The 21,722-nt window shown below is 31.8% G+C and overlaps 4 protein-coding genes across 4 annotated transcripts; 1 reads left to right on the forward strand and 3 right to left on the reverse strand.

Annotated features, from left to right (window-relative positions):
- Nucleotides 1-811: 811 nt before the first annotated feature.
- HELRODRAFT_171448 (hypothetical protein) lies at nt 812-3,506 on the forward strand (the record flags this gene model as incomplete). Its single annotated transcript, XM_009018161.1, has 3 exons — nt 812-908; nt 3,136-3,221; nt 3,285-3,506. The coding sequence occupies 3 exons, from the start codon at nt 812-814 to the stop codon at nt 3,504-3,506; spliced, it is 405 nt and encodes a 134-aa protein (XP_009016409.1).
- A 10,157-nt stretch (nt 3,507-13,663) lies between these two features.
- HELRODRAFT_77287 (hypothetical protein) lies at nt 13,664-14,092 on the reverse strand (the record flags this gene model as incomplete). Its single annotated transcript, XM_009018162.1, has 1 exon — nt 13,664-14,092. A coding segment is annotated over one exon (429 nt), but the record flags the coding sequence as incomplete, so codon positions are not given.
- Nucleotides 14,093-14,600: 508 nt separating this feature from the next.
- On the reverse strand, nt 14,601-18,725 carry HELRODRAFT_171450 (hypothetical protein; the record flags this gene model as incomplete). Its single annotated transcript, XM_009018163.1, has 6 exons — nt 14,601-14,665; nt 15,380-15,533; nt 17,595-17,714; nt 17,886-18,143; nt 18,549-18,632; nt 18,699-18,725. The coding sequence occupies 6 exons, from the start codon at nt 18,723-18,725 to the stop codon at nt 14,601-14,603; spliced, it is 708 nt and encodes a 235-aa protein (XP_009016411.1).
- Nucleotides 18,726-18,961: 236 nt separating this feature from the next.
- On the reverse strand, nt 18,962-21,216 carry HELRODRAFT_171451 (hypothetical protein; the record flags this gene model as incomplete). The annotated part of the gene is made up of 6 exons (XM_009018164.1): nt 18,962-19,015; nt 19,187-19,323; nt 19,381-19,489; nt 19,619-19,678; nt 20,207-20,330; nt 21,143-21,216. The coding sequence occupies 6 exons, from the start codon at nt 21,214-21,216 to the stop codon at nt 18,962-18,964; spliced, it is 558 nt and encodes a 185-aa protein (XP_009016412.1).
- Nucleotides 21,217-21,722: the final 506 nt, after the last annotated feature.

Genomic DNA, 21,722 nt, shown 5'->3' on the forward strand with positions numbered 1-21,722 from the left:
ATGCTAACTTTTTGTACCAGTTTTCCCACAAACTGTAGTTGCAGCGTTTATCAAAACTGTTTTGTATGTACTCCAATCTGTACTGGCTTGCGATTGGTGATCTAACTGTGTGGCGACAATCTGTTGAAATTTTTCTCGATGAATATTGCTTTTCAGCTTCCACGTTTTGATTCTCCGAGGCATTTGTTTAGACATGTTTTGACAGTTTGACAACCAGGTTTGCCACAAGGAGTCTATGTTGGGCGACACATGATTCGCCAAGTATAACTTTGACGTTTTTGAACAGCCTTTGGTGTGGTTGCTTGACAGCGAAGAAATCAATTTGTGTGGCTGATGGTCCACTTTTGTATGTTATAAGATGTTCCAACCTCTTTCTAAAATATGTGTTCAGTAAACAAAACCCGTGACTTTCAGCAAACTCAAGGATGCGGTTGCCATCTTCATTCCGTTTTCCATAGCCAAAACCGCCATGTACGTTGTCAAAACCATCTGTTTTCTCTCCAACGTGACCATTGAGATCGCCTCCAATCAGGATTTTTTCAGATTTTGGTATTGTTGAGATGGTGTCAGAGAATGCAGTCCAGAAGTCATTTTTTATCTCTTCTGATTCGCCTGTCTGTGGTGCGTATGCAGAAAAAATAATCATTGTTTGCTTTTCTATGCGAAGCTTGATCCACATGAGACGTGAATTAATTCTTTTAATATCCAGTACTTCTTGGGCTAGCGGTTCTCTGACAAAAATTCCAACACCATTTTTGGCCGTCTTTTGACCATTCCAGAATTGTTTATATTTTTCTTTGTCTGAGTTGACATGACAGACACCATTCGATTACCATCGGGTTTCCTGAAGGCAGCAGATGTCAATCCTTCTACGCTCGAGCATTTCTGCGATTTCCATGCTGCGGCCAGTCAGCAATAAAAATAAATACTAATTCTCCATATGTGTTCTGTTAGCTATCTACTATGTTTTATTTTTGGAAATAAAGGAAATACAGCCAAAATTGTAGACTAAAAAAAATCATAATATTTATTTTATTAAGAAACAGGAAAATTTTTACGGTTTCGTAGACTCGTTTGCTTGGCTTACATGTTATAAATAAATAAGATTGTCTCTCTGTTCTAACAATTTGTAATTATTCAAACAGAAATGTTTTCTTCAATAATTTCTCGAAACAATTAACTTCTTAACACTCGGAAATACCGTCTGTTCAATTTTAGTGTCTTTTTATTAATTGCTCGGCTGCTTAGCTTATGCATTTGAGAATGAATTGAAATTAACAATGAATAGGATTTTTTTGACGAACTCTAGGACACATGGCACCGTAATAAGTCCTCAAATTAAACGAATAAAATATATTGAACTAATTTCTAATAATTAAATTTTTACCAATATTAATACAACATTTGTGAATACATTTTTATCAATATTAATACAACATTTGTGAATGCATTTTGGGTGTGCTTAGACAATTAATATTTTTCAATAAATTACTGTCAAGGCAATTTGAAAATCATGAAGCAACTGTTAAGTAAATATACACCTTAATCAAGGAAGCGATATATACATAAAAATTTGATACATTATGATAACATTTTAACCGTCCAATTATTTCTTGAGTATCCCAAATTTTGCACGTATATGTAAATAGAAAAATGATTCACGTAATCTGTTTCTTATACGTACTGTACATTTATCTCGTAGACATTTTAGAACTCCATAAATGTGTCGCATCTATGGGGTGCTGCGTTATGTTGATATATGACATCACGATTAATTGCTTGATTTGTTTCTTTTGACTTTATCGGACACATACAATTAATTTAAATTTGTCATTTGTCCAATAAAAAAGAATGATCAGATGATAAGAAAAAACAAAAGACTGGTGAAATGGATAACATAAATGGGCCAATAGGTGTAGGAATTCTTTCACAAATGTCGTTAAATTTAGTTATGTGTCTCAGAGCATTTTATAAAAATAAGTTTCGTTCAACATCGTTATTTGTTTGAGATTACGTACTAACAGTGGAAAAGTGTGTTGGTTTACGCAAATTTTTTACTTTTGTGACCGTTTGTTTTGTTAAAATCATTAGATTTGTCATTTACGCAACAATACTGACAATAAATCTTTTTGAAAATAAACAATGAACACTGAAACTTTTAAAGAATTTCACACGAACAATTTTCAACATAAAGTTGCAATATTTGCCAAATCTGGCAAGGCGCCCATTGCGTTTCACCTTTCAGTCTATACGACGATTCTTTCTAGTATTACCTATTACACAAGCAACGTTCTTTCAACTATTTGAGATTTGCGAACTTGTTTTTTGCTGTTATTATTAACGCTTTGTCATTGTTTCTATTACTGTTGATAATATTATTAATGTTATTATTAGTAATATGTTATATTGATTTGTTAGTGACAATAGCAAAATCGATACCAAAAATGTGGCATTTTTATGCTCTAATATTACTCAAGTCAAAATACATGATATACCTTTTTTGCAATTGATAAGCTTCGTTTACTGTATGTTCCCTGCTAACTTTTTAAATAAATTTTCTGAAAAATTAGAACAGAACCAAGTGAAAAAAAGTTCGAAAGTAGAATAGAACAGTTAACTTTTCAAAAAGCTTTTACATAGAACTTTTTTCGTAACTGGCTTGTTTTTCCTTTTAATGTAATTTACTTGTAATCCGAGTTTTTTGCTTTCCACTAATCATATATAGGTAGGTACTCTGTTAAATCTTTAAATCTTTAGTTCATCAATATATATGTAGGCTTCTAATTTCGCTACTAGTCTGCTCACCATTGTCCCTTATTTTATCTTATATATCTTTACATCAGTCTCTATATTTGTTACTGCTATGTATCAGCAGGAACACTATGTCATAATTTTATTTAAGTTAGCCTGCTTTCTACGTTTTGAAATCCAACATGTTTATTTCCTATATGTATTTTAACAAACGGTATTGACAACAAATAATAGTGTCTCTAGGAACATGATCGAGTTTTCTTGTCTTAAGATAGTAGTAACAAAATTTGTCGTTATACTTTTCAATCTTCATGTTGGAAATTTTAAAAATAATTAGATTTGACATGATTTTTTATAATGAATTGTAAAAATTACATTTCGTAGCTAACAATTGGTCTCTGGAAAAAATTGACTTTAGCTGGAATTCCTTCACCGAAAACCAGGCATTGTTTTTGATCCATGGAATAAAAGTTAATAAAAATTGATAACATTAATTTATTTTGGATTAAAACTTAATTATTAACACAAAATAGGACAACCAATTTCTAACTTGGGTCGATTTATCCCACAACAACATAGGAGAAAAAGGTTGCACAGCCGTAGGAAAATGTTTATCGACAAACCATGTTTTACAATATTTAGATATTTCTAGTAACTTTATAACCGCTAAAGGAGCTGAATTAATTTCCAACGGGCTCAAAAAGAATGATGTACTTTTCACTTTCAAAGTAAATTTTGCGTGCAAATATCTGTGACTTTTACTAAGTAATAAATTAATGTAAAATGAATTTTCATGCTGAGGTTTAGTATCATTTATTGTTTTCTATAATGCAGCTCTAAATCATAAGCATCCTACGCATTAGTTCTTTTTTTTAATTTTTCCGTTTATCTCCACACTATACACCACACAACATTTGAACGTACGCCTATGCACTGGATCGTTACTTATACAATATGACTTCGAATGAATGAAAAGCAACGTTCACATTATTATTATTATTGTTGTTGTTATTATTATTATTACTATTATTATTATTATTATTATTATCATGTATGTACTGCATGAGAGTTGGCCGTTTTCGTACAGCTCTCTGTTTTTTATACGTAATACTAGTTTTTAATTGTTCAATTAGTTTTAAAATTGGTTGTTTGAAAAGGAATAATTTTGCAGATGATGGTGAGAGTTTTAAAATTTAGAATTTATTATGCTTTTTATTTAATCTTAATTTTTTTAATTAACGGGATTTATTGTATAAACTCCAATAAATGTCCGCATTGTGATAGAATATTCATAAACGTAGGCAGACATTCCTGGCGCTGCACTAAGAATGCTGGATATTTCAATACTAATTTTGTTCGCACAAGTGTAAATTCTAATGCTAATATTTCGTCACACATTTATAACGCAAATTATGTTGACAATCATTCTATTAATTTGAATAATAATAATTCAATATCATGTTGTTGTGGTAAAATGTGCAAGGGCCGTAAGGGTCTAATTATGCACCAACGTTAGTGCAAAATGCACAAATCGCTTCGACTACCACAAAACTCAACTGATAACAACATGGATAGCACACTAGCATCGCCAGAAGAATTAACTTCAACTCCAAACCACGACTTATCTTCGTCATCGTCGTCAGCGCAAGCGGTTGTAGCAACGGAATCAGCTATCCCGGCGTCAAATTACCGAGAACGCCAGCCTAATGGCTTCACTCATCAACAATAGACTATACAATTTTCTAGAGTCAAACCACATTATTAACAAAAAAAATACAAAAACAAAAAAAAAAAAATGTTGTTTTTGCGTTAAGTGCACAGAAGCTTATTGATGTAAACCGGGCTTGGTGCAATGCAACCGACATGAAACTAAGAATTGACAAATGTTCAACATTCGGTATGAGGAAAAAAACGGTTCTTACGAGCAATTTCTTCTGATGCTGACCATCGATGAAAAACCAATTCCTCAGGGCAGGGTCTACGATTTTGAAGACAACAACAGCAAGGCTAAAAAACAGCTGGTTGGAAAGTTGAAAAATCTGTTGTTAGTGATAAACAATCTCGACACTACTGTAAACTGGAAAATACAAATTCTACGTAGATATGTACCGTTGCGATTGGCATTTGAGTTGCGGACATACAACATTTTCTTGACCTGGATAAGCAACTGCCTTGACTCTCTCATTGTTGAGTCGGTGAGATCATGGCTATCGCTGCCAATCAGCAGCTGTGTGGCGGAATGCCTGTCCCTCCCCTACAAAATGGGAGGCTTGAACATTAGGTCTCTTAAACACTATGCCGAATCTTTGCGGATCAAATTACGCAATTATTTAAAAGCACATTGCAATGATGAACTGAAGTGTTTGTGGTCCGAATCGTTCAGCAACTATATTGCGATTGACAACCAACTCCCTGATTCGAGCGATATCAAACCGACGCTCAATGCGACAATGCTTCGACAACAAAGTGCAGAGTTTGCACGACTGACCTCACTCCGTTGTTAGGGTACAATAGTCAAAGCAATCAGCAATGAAATTCCTGCGGTTCGAATTGCTCACTGGTCACGTTACATTATGAGCCTTCCAAAGGTTCTGTTCAGATTTGTCCGGAAAGGTTTAATTCAACAGCTGCCGACAAATGCCAACCTGTACAGATGGAGAAAGTCCTCCACTGCCCAGTGCTCATTATACAAAAATATTCAAACCAATAAACATGTATTATCCAACTACAGCTCAGCATCGGCATTGAGTAGATACACAACAAGACACAACAAAATTTTAGCAATAATCCTCGACAAGTTAAAATCATGTGCCAACCGAGACGTCACCATTTTTGCTGATCTTGAGACAGGTGATTTTCAACCACCATCACCAATATTTATCCAAGACATTGCGACCAGATATCGCATTGCTACCCGGCGAAACGTTAGAAATCCTGGAGTTGACAGTCTACCATGAGAATAACTTCTTCAACTCTAAAAACTACAAACAATCGAAATACTCTAATAGCTTGAAAAATAACTTAAACGACGACTTAATACTTTTAAAAATAACACTAAATACATTTGAAATATCTACTTTAGGTCTCTTTAAAACATTTAATCTTCCATTAATTTAATATTATTCGGACTGATTATTTTTTGCAGTAACCTTATAAAATCTGCCATATCATCGTCATACGCTATCTATTGCGACAGAAATGTGAAACGAATCAATTTTAAAACTAATTAACTCTGGTCGTACTCTCTCGATTCGAATGATGAGCTTCTCAGATTTATACTCTATTTATTGCATTTGACACTTTATTTTATTTCATTATTTTATTTTATTTGTACTGTCATTTTTATTGTTTTTTATTGCTGAATAAAAGATCGTTCCCATTAGTAGTAGTAGTAGTATTAGTAGTGGTAGTAGTAGTAGTAGTAGTAGTAGTAGTAGTAGTAATAGTAGTAGTAGTAGTAATAGTAGTAGTTTTAGTAGTAGCAATATCAGTTTAATTTTTTTTGGCAATTTAATTTCGATATTTTACTAATAATTTTATTAAAATTGTTCTATAACTAAATTTGAAAAATTAAGAACTAACAAAATATATTGATTTTAATAGTATTTTATACAAAATAAATGCTAGAAATAAATTAGTAAATTAATTAAACTAATAGCAATTTATAGTTACTTGTGTTAATACCGTTATGCGATATATTTTCATCAATGATTTATAGTGATCCGTCTAATTTTTTACTTTCAGATCTCACAAAATCCCCTAACTGACGTTGGGGCTTATCTGCTACTTTTAGCCTGTAGCAATGAAAAATGCGCCGTTCAATATTTGGATCTAGAAGTATTTGTTATTTTCAGCACAATTTAAATATAACAATTTTGTTGCAATGAAATTTTTAGTTGATAAAGAAAGCTTTTTAGGGGTTCCTTATTTTAATTTTAGCCAGTCAGCAGTGGCGAATTTACGCACAGGCGCAACAGACGCTGGCCTGTGGCGGCAAATTTTAAAACCATTGATTTAAAAATCTTCAAGTTAAATAAAAATTATTTTTGAATTTTTTATTTTATTCAAAAATAATGATTTTAATTCAAGTTAATTTAAACTCATGAAAAAGCGAAAAAAATTGTCATTCGTTCTAATAAACCGATCAGCCAATCATTCAACAAGATGCACCGATGGACCCATTTTCTTTTTATAAATCGCCATCTTTTTATGTCGACGCCATATTTGTAGTTTCAAATATGATAGTGAAAATGAGTGATGGTAGAAAAAGATTAAATGGTAGTCAATATGCAAAGTTGCGAAAGGATAAAAAATTTAAAAGAACAGGTTTAGACAGCACGAAGAAAATCAATGAGGTTTTTCAGCTGGCGGTCAGTGCTAGTCAATTAGAAAAAAAAATTATTGAAAATAAAAAGTTGATACGTTTTTCATTACCACAAGATATTTCTTTGAAAGGTTTATTTCTAAAAACTTATTTGGCCAAAGTTCCATTTACAAATATTGCTGTCTACTGATATTATTTCTCCTGTTTTGCACGTGATCCTATAACTAGAGACATCATTAGCGATTGAAGAACCTAAAACAAAGACAGGCGCAAAAGTGTCAGATGATGATGGGTTAGTTTGCGTTTTTCCAAATTTGGATAAGAACTTTTCTGATGAATTTTCCCTGAAATGTTGAGCAATATTTTCGTTTATCCGATGACCCTGCTTTATGGCAAGTAAATAATGATACGCGCGATTACGAGAAAAAGATCGTGCTTTCTAGATATGTTTGACAACATTCACTATTTCTATTGAAACATAAACCTTTGTTTGTTGCTTTAAATTCATTGTGGTTATTTTGTATTAGTACGTCTAGGAATGGTAGTTTATTGTCAGTTGTATTTTCAATTATAAACTTAAATTTTGATGAATTTAGTCGTTGACTAGTAACAGGAGTTGTATTGTTGATAGTAGATTGAGTGTTCAACCCACAACCTGCTGACATCAAGGTCCGTCCAGGTAATGGTGACGCCGGCAAGACCCCCATTTGTATGTCTACATGTCATTCGTAATCGAACGACATCATAGAAGAATGAATGAGGGCGCATGTGCATCAAGTGTATCTATCCTCTAGGTTGGGGTGGCCGATCTTTTGTTGCCATGCACCAAATTATTTTCAGATCCTTCTTAAACGCAATACATAAGATATCATAACAAAATTAAATTGAGCTCGGTTTGAAAAACGTTACCAAAATTTATATAAACATAAAAATAGCGCATGAAGTTTATAAGAGGATCTAAGATTGAATAAATGATCTGATGTACATAAGAATAGATAATTAAAAGATACAAGTTGGAAATTGAGTAATTTTTGATTTTTAATAGGTATGTCAAATGATTTATTATTGTTTTCAAATTATTATTTTTATTGGCAACAAACTTGCATTTTCTCTAAGATTTGATGCGCCACTTGTGATCGTGTAGCGCCACAGGTTGGCCATCCCTGCCCACGGTTACGTTCATTCATATCTTCGAGAACGAAATACGTTAGAAATTTCAGAAGCCGACGAATCTCATCAAGGAACGCATTCGTAGCTGATCCCGGTAATATTTTGTCAAAGAGTTCGGTGAAATTCTATCTATCTCACGGAAATTCAAAATTTCATGTCTAAATGGTCAATTTCAGAAAATTTTTTAAAATAACTACATAACCACCAGGCAGACCAATTTTGATTGTTTTCGATAAACCTGGGGCAGTGTCTTTCTTGCGTGCCTGATCATAAAAGCTTAACTTTTAATTGGTAAATGCAAATCTATGAAAAATTTTTGTAACGGGTGAACATTGTTAAATTTACGTTTTCGTTCAACCTGGGTATAAATAATAATGAAAAACCTATCAAGCAAATTTATTAATGCTCCATCTGGCTCCACGACGAAAAACAAACAACGTAGGCTAGATAATGCACATCAACTCATCACTGTGAAACGGATATTTCAAAAAATCAGAATTGCTGTTTGAAATTCATTGATTCATTGAAAAGGATAGCCTACCAATATTTCAATATTTAACGTTGTCATTCAAAATAATTTTCCTATGAAAACATTATTCGTCTTAAATGTAATTATTTTCATTTAAAAGATTACAAAGCCTCCAATGTGGAATTTTATTCTTTCAGGGTATATGCGTTAAAAACCAGTTCATCGAACTGAAGCAAAAACTTTTACTCAGCAAAGAGGACTTTCAAGTCATTCACGGAGCTATCATTCAACAGCATGTTATTGATGTTAAATATTGGGACAAACACCTTGGAACAATTTGATTTAATTTTTGCAAAATTCATTGTTTTAATTTAAATAAAAAATCTTGAAATCAATCAAAGCAATTTATATAATAACAATTGTAACGATCTATTTTGTTTTGCGTTCTTCTGTTGATATGTACATAGTTAAACACAAATAACTTGTAAGGGCGATGATGCAAGTCGTAAAGCGCACGTTATGGTCTTTCTTGAAATTTTAACAAATCTTCCTTGCGTGTGTGTTGAACAGTGATGACGTAAATACTCAGAAAATGTACTTAAATATTAGTACTAAAAAAAATTGAATACTTATAGGTACCTAAGTACATACCATAGTTAATTTGAAATCATCAAAACGTAAACAAAAACACTTTTAAACAATAATCACGTGTTGAGTTATAGAAATAGTTTACCCAATGTTGACATAGCAATTAATCAAATATATTTATATAGCTTACAATCTATAATTCAATGACTCTCTAGCCAAATTAGCAAAATGAAGTGTTTCCGACTAGTGTTAAATAATAACAAGGAAATAGAGTAGGTGTTTCATGTACAGCTTATAAAAGACGAATTTAATTTCTTAGCATGTGTTTGTGACCTGCGTCATAGATGTCTCTTTCTTGTAATACGTTTAGTGGAATCGAAAGATTTCATAATAGAGCTTGTGCTGACTGGTTCAGTTGTTAAGAAAAATTTTATTAGGATCTGAAATAATTTGAAGTTTTTTGGTGCTACTGATAGCTTCTGATTGACTTTGTGTTCTAACATTTTAATTTAGGTTATTCTGTTATTAATCTAATAATTATATTATTGTTAACATTATCATCATCATCTCTATTATTATTATCATCATCATCTTTATTATCATTATTTATTAATATTGTTATCATTGTCCTCATCATATGACACTATACCATCTTCTTATTTCATGCATACACATAGGCAAGGTGGTGTTAGTTGCAACTAAAACTTTCAATTTTGCGATCATTCTTGCTACAAAATGATCACGTTTAATCTGATTTTACTTGTTTTTCTTGAAACTAAATCGTACATTTAGATTAATTTTTGTAATTTATAAATAATTTAACAATAATAAATAATAATAATAACAATATAATAAGAAGAATAATAACATAAAATAATAATACTAATTTAATAGCTAGATAATGTAGCATCAATCACACGCGAACATGCGTATTAAATATGAATATATATATTATATGAAATAAAATGTCAAGCGTCAGATCTTGTATCAATAGGATTTACTAATAGCAGTGCGCTGCCATGTGTCATTGTCCTTTGCTATTTTAACAATGTTGCTATTTTAGAGCTGTAGTAGTAGTAATAGTTGTAGTAGTAGTAGTTATAATAGTGGTAGCACTAGTAGTAGTAGTAACAGTAGTATTAGTAGTAGCAGTAGTTAAATTAGCCAGCTTGCTGGTATTTTGATCCATTAAAACGCGTATTTTAAATAGCGGTAAACGTTCGAGTACAGTTTTTTAACAAGTGTGCATTAGAGTTAATAAAAAGTCAGTTCAATATTAATGATAACAAAGAAAAAATATGATTTGTCTAGTTGAAATCGAGAATTAATAGATTCGTATTGCAAACTGACCCGCAAACATTTATCAATGCTTCTTGTTGGACACCAGAAAAAAATATTCAGTGTCTTTCAGAATGTCAATCAATTCAGAATGTCTATCAAAACTTTATCAAACTTACATACAACGCGACTGCTTTGGGATGTGGTCTACCAGTCAGTAGTTGTATGATTTTTGAAAAAATGATTCAACAGAAGTATTATCTTCATTGCTTACCATAATTTTTGGAGTCTTCGATTGCACACATGTGATTTACATACTTCCATACTTAAGTACTCGTCATTAGTAGTGTTGAATTACTAAGCAAACACCTGTTTTTTTATGTCTGAAGGAGATTTCACCTTTCAAGTTCAATTTTTACTCTGTTTCGTTGAAGCTGAGTTTTGAACTTTCAAAATTAATTTTCTCGAATTCGAAAGCTGTAATGTTTTACAATATTATTAGTTTATTTTCTTATATTTGTTACTGGAAACATTCCTTAATTTCGATAACACTCGAAAGATTTTCGGTACTGCTCTCTTTTATCACTTTGCCGATGAACCGGCTGCAACTGTATATTTACGCTGTGCTGCTTCGCTAATTCTAGAAAATGAATTTGATGCTAAAAGCTTAACATTGCAGTGCCACATATAGCTGCCACTTTGCACCTGCGGCTACTTTTTCCAGTACTTAATCCCTTTAGGCAATGTATGAATTAGCGAAGGTCAAGCATGTATTGCAAAATCCAAATGAAGCCTGTAATACATATTTTGTAAATATCCTGAAACTATCTGGATCAAGACTGTGGAAATGCCATTATTTTTTTGGTAGACCACAATAACAATAAAAATAACATTGAGACCACAATAACCATAACAAAAATAAAATCGACTGAAAATTTTATTTACCGCCAAACTTTTCATTATATTGCAATGTAACTGCAAAGAAGTTTCACACAGCAGTGTAAGCAATTAAGCATTAATTTTATTTTATGTAGGTATTCCACTTGAACGGGCGTAAGTAGTTCTTGAAACCAAATCCAATGTATCTAGTTCATACAACTCCATTCTTTGCGCAACTACAACTCGCGACTATAAACCAGTGACTCTTTGACCCACACACAAGCTTGCACATATGTTAGTTATTTTTTTGTGGCTTTAAATGTGTCGAATTGATTAGCGTTTGTAAGTTTTCTCAACATTTTATTTGAAAGTCATAAAAAGAAAAATATTCTACGGCAACAAAATGGAAATTAATTTTTTACAACTAATACAATCAAAATATAGTTTCATGTAGAAGAAAAAATTTATTATAATTCTAGTAAAGTCGATGTGTTTGTTAATCATTTAATACGTCTAACTTGAGTATAAAATTAAAACCGAATAAATAAAAAAAGGCACATTAACAAATTGAGAAAAAAATATGAAGCGTAGAAACAAAAAAATTATTAAACGCACGAAAGAGTTAAATCGAATCATAGCATTAAAATAAATATCCTATAAACAAATAGTTAAATCTGTTTAACTGCCTGAATTTAAAAGACACGATGGCTTGGCCCTTTGTATAAAGCCTGTTTAAAAAATATTTAAAATTTCAATTAATTTATCTGTAAAAAATCTTTAATTTATTTAACATGTTGCAAATTCAATCAGGTTTCAATCATTTAATTAGATTTATCCATTCGATTTTTCTGCTCACGTTTAAAGAACTTGGTGAATTGAATTTTGACCTTATAGAATGCATTTTCAAAATAAAACACGTCAAAGTATTGTTGAGAAGAATGAAACATTTTTGTCAAAGTGTTCATGTCATATTAGCGGCATCATGACACCAGCATTGAAAACATTTGATCTCCCCGCACAACAAAATTTTCTTTTTTTGATCCTGACCAAGTCTCACAATCAATTAGCTTGTAAAGCGCTATTTCCGCGATGTTCAACAGCGCTTTTCTGTGAATTTTACAGATGGGTCTTGAGATCCGCTCTGAACTTCGCAAGTTACGGAGAAGGAGGACAATTTCCAGAAAAAAGAGCCAAAAAAGCAAACGCAGATTTAGCATAAGAGTGTTTAACGAGTTAAGAAAAAGCACTATTACAGATAAACTAATATTTTTTCTAAATTCAATTATTTAGAAATCAGCTGCTTCTTGAATGACTTCTTTTTGAGTTTTTATTAATGAACAAAACCTCTGAAGCCGTATGCCACCTTTTCTATAGCAGTTCTAATGAGTCGATGCATGTAATGTGATTCAATTCTTATTAAGACGTTTCCCCATAATGGAGTTGACAAAAACACTTATTCACAGTTTTGTCTGTAGTAGAATTGATTACTCAAACTCAATAATGTATGGAGTTAACTGTTCCTGCAGGACTGCGTTCAATCGATGTTAAACGCTGCAGCAAGAATGGTGGCCGGCGTATCAAAATTTAACTCTATCTTAAAATACATGCAAGATGATTTACATTGGCTACGTTTCCGGTGAGGATTAAATTCAAAACTGCACTGTTGGTCAGAGATTGCCTAAATGGCGAGGGTCCGCTTTATCTGAGTGAACAGCTGGTGCCGATGTCGGGAGTTCAAGGACGCAGTCATTTGAGGTCATCAGACCATGGGGATTTGGTCAATCCGATATTCAAATTGACAAATTTTGGAAAGGAAGATTTGCAGTGGTTGCGGCAGAAGTTTCGAACTTCTGAAATACAGCTGAAGAATGGTTCTATTACCGAAAGGTCTCGATTCAAAAGAATTTTGAAGCATCATTATTTCAGCAATGGGCCCATCAGAAAGCGCTTCTGATGCCTTTCAAGAGAGGCGCTATACAAATTTTTGATACTACTGATACTAAGCAAAACTTCATTATTCATCTAACATAATTTTGCTCTTTCGTCACTAATAATTTTCAAGTTTCAAACTGTTACGCGATGCGACTGAAAATGCTCTTTAACGTAACTTTTGACAACATCATCAGTGAAACTAGAACCTATGTTCATTTAGGGAAGCATAAACTTATATAACAGTAAAGTAACACTGATCAATCAGTCCTCGATTAAAGTCTCCATCCGTTATGGGTCAAATGTTCTGCCCTCTTCTTGAAATAAGTGTTCAACAGGGAGAGTTCATGGCTTTCAGCAAATTCCAGAAATCGTATACCGTCTTCGTTTTGAGACCCGTAGCTAAAGCCTCCATGGACACCGTGGAACCCATTTGCTTTATTTCCAACATGGCCGTTAAGGTCGCCAAGTATCAATGGTATCTCTGATGATGGTGTTTTCCTGACGGCATCTGAGAGTGTGTTCCAGAATTCATTTTTGGTGTCTTCAGATTCACCGGTCTGTGGTGCATATGCAGAGAAAACAGTCAGAACCTGTTTTCCCATTCTGAGTTTAATCAGCATTAGACGTGAGCTGATTCGAACTACCTCCAGTACATTTTGTGCCAGTGATTCCCGTATGAAGATTCCCACTCCATTTTGGGCTGTCTTTTAGCCATTCCAGAACAACTTAGTAACGGAATGTAACACTGATGACGGCAGCAAAAAATGTACACACACGCACTCGCGCATACACACAGATATACACATTACACACACACACACACACACACACACACACACACACACACACACACACACACACACATATATATATATATATATATATATATATATATATATATATATATTACTATTTTTTAAAGCTTGTTCAGTTCAATGACGACAAATGATTGTCGAAAAAATGCTTTTTATGTTATCATGTTCATATATATTTAAACACAATGCAAACAGTGAATGAAAAAACATTTTATATAACAAAAACCATTTTATATAACAAAAACAACGTATGTAACAAGTTTTAACCTAAAAGAACATTATAATTTTCTGTTGACCATAAGAGACATTTCCAAAATGCAAAACCATCATTTTTTAAGCATTGGCAAGACATTTATGAATATTTTGAATAACAAAATAATTTATTAACAGAAAGTTAATCAGTGGCGTAGTCAGTATAAAATGGGCCCTGGATAACCACCTCATTAAAAAACCTCTTGACTGAAATTGTTATATATGTGCAATAAATTTTAAGTCATGAAATAAATTACAAACAGTAAAAAAATAAATTTTACAGGTGTTTTCACTACAAAGAAAATAAAATCATTGCAAAAAGTAAATTGTCAAAAAATGTTAAAATTCGTCAACTTTTTAGGTTTTGTAACAGCAAACTTTTTTGATTTCTTTGAAGTCTAAGCTGTTCATTTCGTTTTTTCACATACGGCAACGCATAGTTATAAAAACGTCGTCGACTCATAATAGCTCTAAATTTATTTAGTATTAATTTTAATTTGCTGAATGATCTCACACAAGTTACCTACTATAAATATTTGCATATATTTAGCAAAAATTTGAAGCGCAATTCTTTGAAAAACTTCACTAATAAGCAACATACTACAACAAATTCTACTATGGACTTTACTTTATTATGATAAATATGATATCTATAAGAAGATAATGAACACTTAATTTATTATGAGCACGCTTAGTGAATGAACAATGAGAACAAAATTTGTTCGTTTGAAATTTTATATGATTTTTAATTGTTGTTCAAAAGTCCTGATTGAAGTTTTCAATGTGTTATTTTTAATATATGATTATAATTAATCCATTACAAAAGAATGCGCCCTCTTGAAATGGCGCCACAGGCTATCCAGTTCATCCCTCGCTACGCCACTGATATGTTAATAAATATCCAATGGCAGTAATACAAACTTTTAGAATGTTTAACAGCATTGGGGTTGAAACTGAATTCAGCGTTGAAAGAAGTTGGCGAGAAGGGGCTGAGTGGATATGCTAATTCAACTGTCTGATGACCCAAACCAATCTTCATTCGATGAAGCTCTATCTTTAAATTTCCAGACAAAATCTAAAAACAAGAAAACCAGAAAGTTTTAAAGAATGCTGAAAACAAAAATGAATGTTATGCATGTTAAATTTTCAAGAACACGTTTGTTAACATAACCACTGTTAAACATTAACAGAAAAGATTTCAAAATACTTTTCTGAAATTAGAAAAAATTTAAAAATAGGCTAAAGAATGATTTATTCACAATTGTGTAATATAGCCTTGGAAAACTCATCGCGATAAATGTTTAACCATTAATCCGTAATGATTGATATTCGGGACAAGGAAGAAAATAAATTTATTTTATCATTTATATTTAAAATAACATAAATTTTAACTTTATCACTCGACTTAATTTCTTGGACAGTTAGTGGCGTATCTAGGAGAAGCCGGGGGTGCCCCGTTGTGAGATTTTTAGGGTAATGAGTATGTAATTTCATTATTTAAAAAACTTCTCCCCGATTTTAACCCAGCCAGGGAAATGGATACTTTGTGCAGATTGAGGTAAAAAATCCAACCTGAACAAAAGGCCAGACTTGTGCTAATAAAATTAAATAGTCAATCGATTAAAAATTTGCTCTTTGCAAATTGTTATAAATTATGAAATTAATTCAAATATAAAATCATTTTCATAAATCACTATTTAGTTCAAGATAGGAATCTGTGTCGTAAGCTGATAGCAGAAAAAAGAAGAGTTTAGTAGTGAAGCAAAAAATATGGTGGTAAAACTGAAAAGACAACTAAGTAATTTTTACGTTGTTGCTTTCAAAAAGTCAAATTTATAGATTCATCTAGGTCAAGTAGTAAAGTACGAATATCCCCGGGAAAGAAAAACTAAAAGTTACAATCATTTATTCAAACGTTGATTGTCTGTCATCCAAAGTTTCAGAATTCAAATGATATCTAACACAGCTGAGCAGTTTGCCTGACATTATAGTCCTGACGGAGGCAAACCTAAACATTACACAGTTGCACCATTACCCTTGGAATACTACATACCAGGTTACAATGTAATGTTTGAAGAATTATGGTTTTGAGAAAAATAGAGGAATTGCAGTCTATTGCTTGAAGGATCATCATTTAACAGAATTAGATACCAAGTCAAATTTCAAATAATATCTTTGCTGCAGAATGAAGAGTCATACATCATTTTTCAACATGCTAGCGATATACAAAAGTCCAGAGGCAGAAAAAATTACAGATCATGGTTTACAAATAAACTCCAAGTTGATTTTCAACGGTCATGTTTTTCAGACTGCTAGAAAAGCAAACAGAATGGTTGGTTTGCTAAAACGTAATTTCAAAAATGCACTTAGCGCAGCTTTTTTGCTTCTTTATAAATCTATGGTTAGGGCAACTCTGGAGTATGGTGTGGTTGTGTAGTACCCCTTTAGAAAATACCAAATTAAACACTTATAAATGGTGCAGGAAAAGAATCCAGAATACCACTCTAATGCAGAGGATTAAAAGACGAGGAGAGGACAGGTTAAAGCTTCTGGGGTGGTCTTTACTGGTTTACTGACGCAGAAGAGGAAACATGATATCAACTTATCAATTGCTTATAATGGACTACTGGATGTCGATATCAACAAGACTACGCACCTACAATGGCGACAAGAGGAAATGGTATGAAGTTGATTAAGTGGACTTGCAGAAAAGATGTTAAAAAGTATTACTTCACCAACAGAATAGTAAATGACTGGAATGGCCTACCTAAAGATGCGGTCAAATCAGCCAAAATTACTAGCTTCAAGATAGCCTTAGATGAATTTTGGCAAAGTGAATTCTTATATATGGAAGTAAAGGTGTCAAACCAAAAGATGTAAAGTTAAACTGAACATTTTCAACCAAACATTTTAATTATTTGAATTATTTATTCCTAAAAATCTGTTTACACTATGGTGGCAAATGGCTTTGCCTGCGCTGCAAATTTATTCTATTCTATATATAGATTTGACGAAATAACTGTTGGGAGGCAATAAAATTGTTTTCAAAGTAAATTTCATTGAACATTGAAATCAATCAAACAAATTTTCATCGTGCAATTTTTAGTATTATTTAGGAGATTGTTTCATGATGAACCTTGATAAGGAGAACAGCTTCTTCTGATGGCAAATCTTCTAAAACTACATCGTTAACTGAATATATTTCATCACCCACTAGCCATTCTTCTTCTTCATCAATTGATCTATTTTTTTTCAACTTGCAAAAATAATATTATAATTTGTAAATTTTTGATACACTTTAATTATATTTTGTACGAAATATTGCCAAGAAAAATGCGTAAGAGAACAGAATTCAACCGAGATCAGCCTCAGTTGAAGCAACTTAAAATTTATTTCAACAGGAGCAAATAAAAATGACTTAACTGACCACACTAGTGATAGCTAGACCTTTATTATTCCAAACTGATGCAACTGAAAAACCAAGAAATTTACCGGGCCTTTTCACAACATTTACGATTAATTGCTCTTTATGAAAATGCATTTCTTTCAGTCGGTTATAATCAACGAACTGAATGTTGGAATTCACTGCGCTGCTCATAATCAACAGTTTTATGGTATCCACGCGCTTTCGCAACTCCATCATCACTTCTCTGTTTGAAAGGCTAGATGCTTTTTTGTCGTTTATCTAAACAATACAATAAATGTTATTCTCATCTGTTATAATACGCGTAAGAAATTAAATAACATAATCAAACAACAGAACAGATTTAAACAACGGACAAAATGTTGAGATGATTATAGAATGCAGAGGAGCGCAGTTGAGGTACTTATCTACTAACTATCTATGCAATTTGACTTCATATAAACTTTAAATTATGTTGGTGAAACGCAGTTGACTAATTGCGCTAAGCAGATGAATATAATTGGTTTATTAAACCACCCATTTCTTATGTCGTGACCACGAGGATTGGACTATTGCTTTTAATAAAAATGCATTGCTCCAGACACATAATGAAAAAATATCGTCTCGATGAAGTGCTAAATTAAATTTTGTGATTAAAATCGTAATGAAAATGAGGACATAACATACTTCAACGATTTGATCACCAATTTGAATGCGACCATCCTTCTTTGCAACACCATCTTCATAAATCTCGTACACAATAATTTCTTTCTGTTAAAAAAGAAACGATAGACATTTGAGCGCATTATTTAGAATACCACTTTACTAGAGACGCACCGAATGTTCGGCCAGGCCGAACATCATCTTCGTCTTTAGCCATTATATGCTGAATAGCCTTATATTGTAATATTTGTTTAAACCATCACTTTTTTGGATTTTAGAACAATAAATTTTGATTATTAATAGCAGAAAATTTATTTTGGCCATCATAGATAAAGATTTGTTAGATAAACACGACTCGTCTACTTTTTTCAATAACTTGTTTTTCATTCTACAAAATTAATTTTTCTCCAAAATTGCGGGTTTATTAGTATAGCGGATCAACTATTCGGCCATCGATCAAGTTCACTAATCGGTGCATCTCTGCACTTTACCTGAAAAAAGTTAATTATTTTATTTATTTTTTTCATTTAAGTATAAAAACTAAGCTAATAAAACAACTGAACATAAACTATTTCTAATGTGTTATGAAGTTCGCTAGGTCAGGTAGTCTCGAATAAGCATGACGAAATGGAACAATCTATTACAATATTTACGATACGTACCAATGACATATCATTTCCACCGACAACTTTGATTCCGAGAGCCTTTGAACCTTTATGAATTTCTATGCAGGATAATTTTCCAATTTTTAAAGGCAGTCGTTTCGAGTCCTTTTCTAAAAACTTCCGATCGTCTGAAGCTAAATTGTTTTAATCATTTGTTAACACAAAAAAAACAATCAATAAAGTCTATTTACAGTCTAAATTTTCCAATTTTTTTAATGCTTTCCTTTCTGGCTTTAGAAGACAGATTTCGTTTTCAGTAGATTCATTAGGAGAATCATTTACGCTACTTTCAAAAGTCTCCTAAAAATGATATAAATACAAATAATATTAATAATATATGAAAAAGTTTGAAAGCAAAAATTATAGCAATAAGTTTTATAAAACTATAAAAAAATGTATCGCAATAAAAATTCTGTAGAAACCCCTAACTATATGAGATGATAAGTTACTTGCACAATCTTTCACCAGAACTTGTGGACAGTTCTCTTCCTGGTAATGAAATGAAGCGCGTATAACACCCACAAATTTTAAAAAAATTAATATTTTTCAAAGTATGGAGGAAGCGGATTACGAATAAACTCATGCAAATAATGATAATTGTGCGTCCAGAATAAATAATTCGTGAAGAGTATGCAAACATATTTAAAAAAATATTAATCAACATGGCCAGTATTATTAATATATTCAAGTTATTTAATATAGCGTTATTGTATGTTGTAAATAAAGCTAATTTATATGTTTCTCATACTCTATTCCTTCAAATAATGTTGCGACGAGAAAGGTAGGAGAAAACAAAGGCGCAATATAATTGAGTAAGGGTATCTTGATCGAGTTTATGACTTAATTTAAAAAGAATGCAAGCTAGTTAGATGCATTTTTTAGTTTTTATGGAAATTTTTTAATACTGTAGATGGTGTCATCTAGACGGTGTAAGAAAATTTCAGAAGATTCTCAAACAATCAAACATTTCTAAGACTGCGTCGAAAATTCGGAGACTACGTATAAGCGTGTGCTTACGGGGTGATACAAAGTGAAATTGCTGCCTGAATAGCGGTACCATACCCAACACTCACGATACTCAAACTCGATGTCCCGCACTCGATATTTGTTAATTTGATTATTGTTAGATAGAAGTTGTATACTAAATTTTAAATAATGAAATGTAGTTTTGCACATAAATAATGTTCAAATTTTTCCATCGAAAATCATACAAGCCTGTCTTGCAAGTTACAACAATACTTTAACACAAAATTTTCAAGTTGGTTCAAAAGAAATAATTGAAATTTTAAAAAAATTGTAATTTATTCCTTCGCAAAAACGCAATTATTTTACTCAGTAAACGATGCAGTTATAAACTAAAGCATAAACAAATTATACCAACCATGTTTGAAAACTCTTTCGGCGAAATTGCTATTTGTCCGATATAACTATCAGACCTGAAAGTTTTACAAATCTTAGATTGAGCTAGCCATCGAGAGCAGCAATATTACAACTATAAAACCTATGTAACAATAACAATAACAAACATTTGAGCTGTAAGTTAATCTGTTGAACACCACAAAGTTGAATGTATATATCTTTATTGTAAAGAGATTAACATTTTCATTCTTTATTAACAATAGCCTCGTTAACAATGGCTGCATACAAACAGACAGCGATTCTTAATGCATAACAATTTCAAACTACGTGATTGCTTATAATATATATCATAATATTAAATTTTACGAATAATTGAATTTTTAAGAATTTACTTCAGCATATTTCCCGATATGCAGTTAAAGAGGATTGCACAATTGAATTGGATATACAATTTTAATTACGCCACTAATTGCATTCAATTCAAAAATTTTATCATGTCATTTTCACCTTTTAGAAATGTGTTAAAATACATTTCAAGCAATTCATAACAGTAAGATGCTGTTTAAATTTTAATAATTATAATTATTTTGCAACATTTTGCATTTGATGTATCCTCTGTTGTGCAGCCACGCTAGGTAATTCGATGTCTTTTCAACGTCTGCAACCATGAACTCGTATGAATAATTTGTACGTGAATGCACCAATGCTACTGTGCAATTAATAGATTCAGCGCGTAATTAATTAAAAAGCGATTATAACGTGTCGGTGTTTTAACATCTCATTTGTTGGACGATAAAACTACCAATTAAGTTTGCCAAAAGTAGTTTTAAAAAATGCGCATGTAAAATAATTTTCCTTTGCATCAACAATATTTTCGAATTCGTTCATTTTAATCAAATTCAAATGTCAACTCGCCTCAAGTAGTATTTTTATATCTGATCTGCAAGTTGTTTATATTCAATTACTTTGCCCATATATATATATATATATATATATATATATATATATATATATATATATATATATATCACTGTGATGTTGATTGCAGTGTCAAGAATGAAATGGTCTATTACCAACATATATATATATATATATATATATATATATATATATATATATATATATATATATATATATATATATATATATATATATATATATATATATATATATA

The sequence above is a fragment of the Helobdella robusta genome, assembly GCF_000326865.2.
Source record: "Helobdella robusta unplaced genomic scaffold HELROscaffold_20, whole genome shotgun sequence".
Taxonomy (NCBI): domain Eukaryota; kingdom Metazoa; phylum Annelida; class Clitellata; order Rhynchobdellida; family Glossiphoniidae; genus Helobdella; species Helobdella robusta.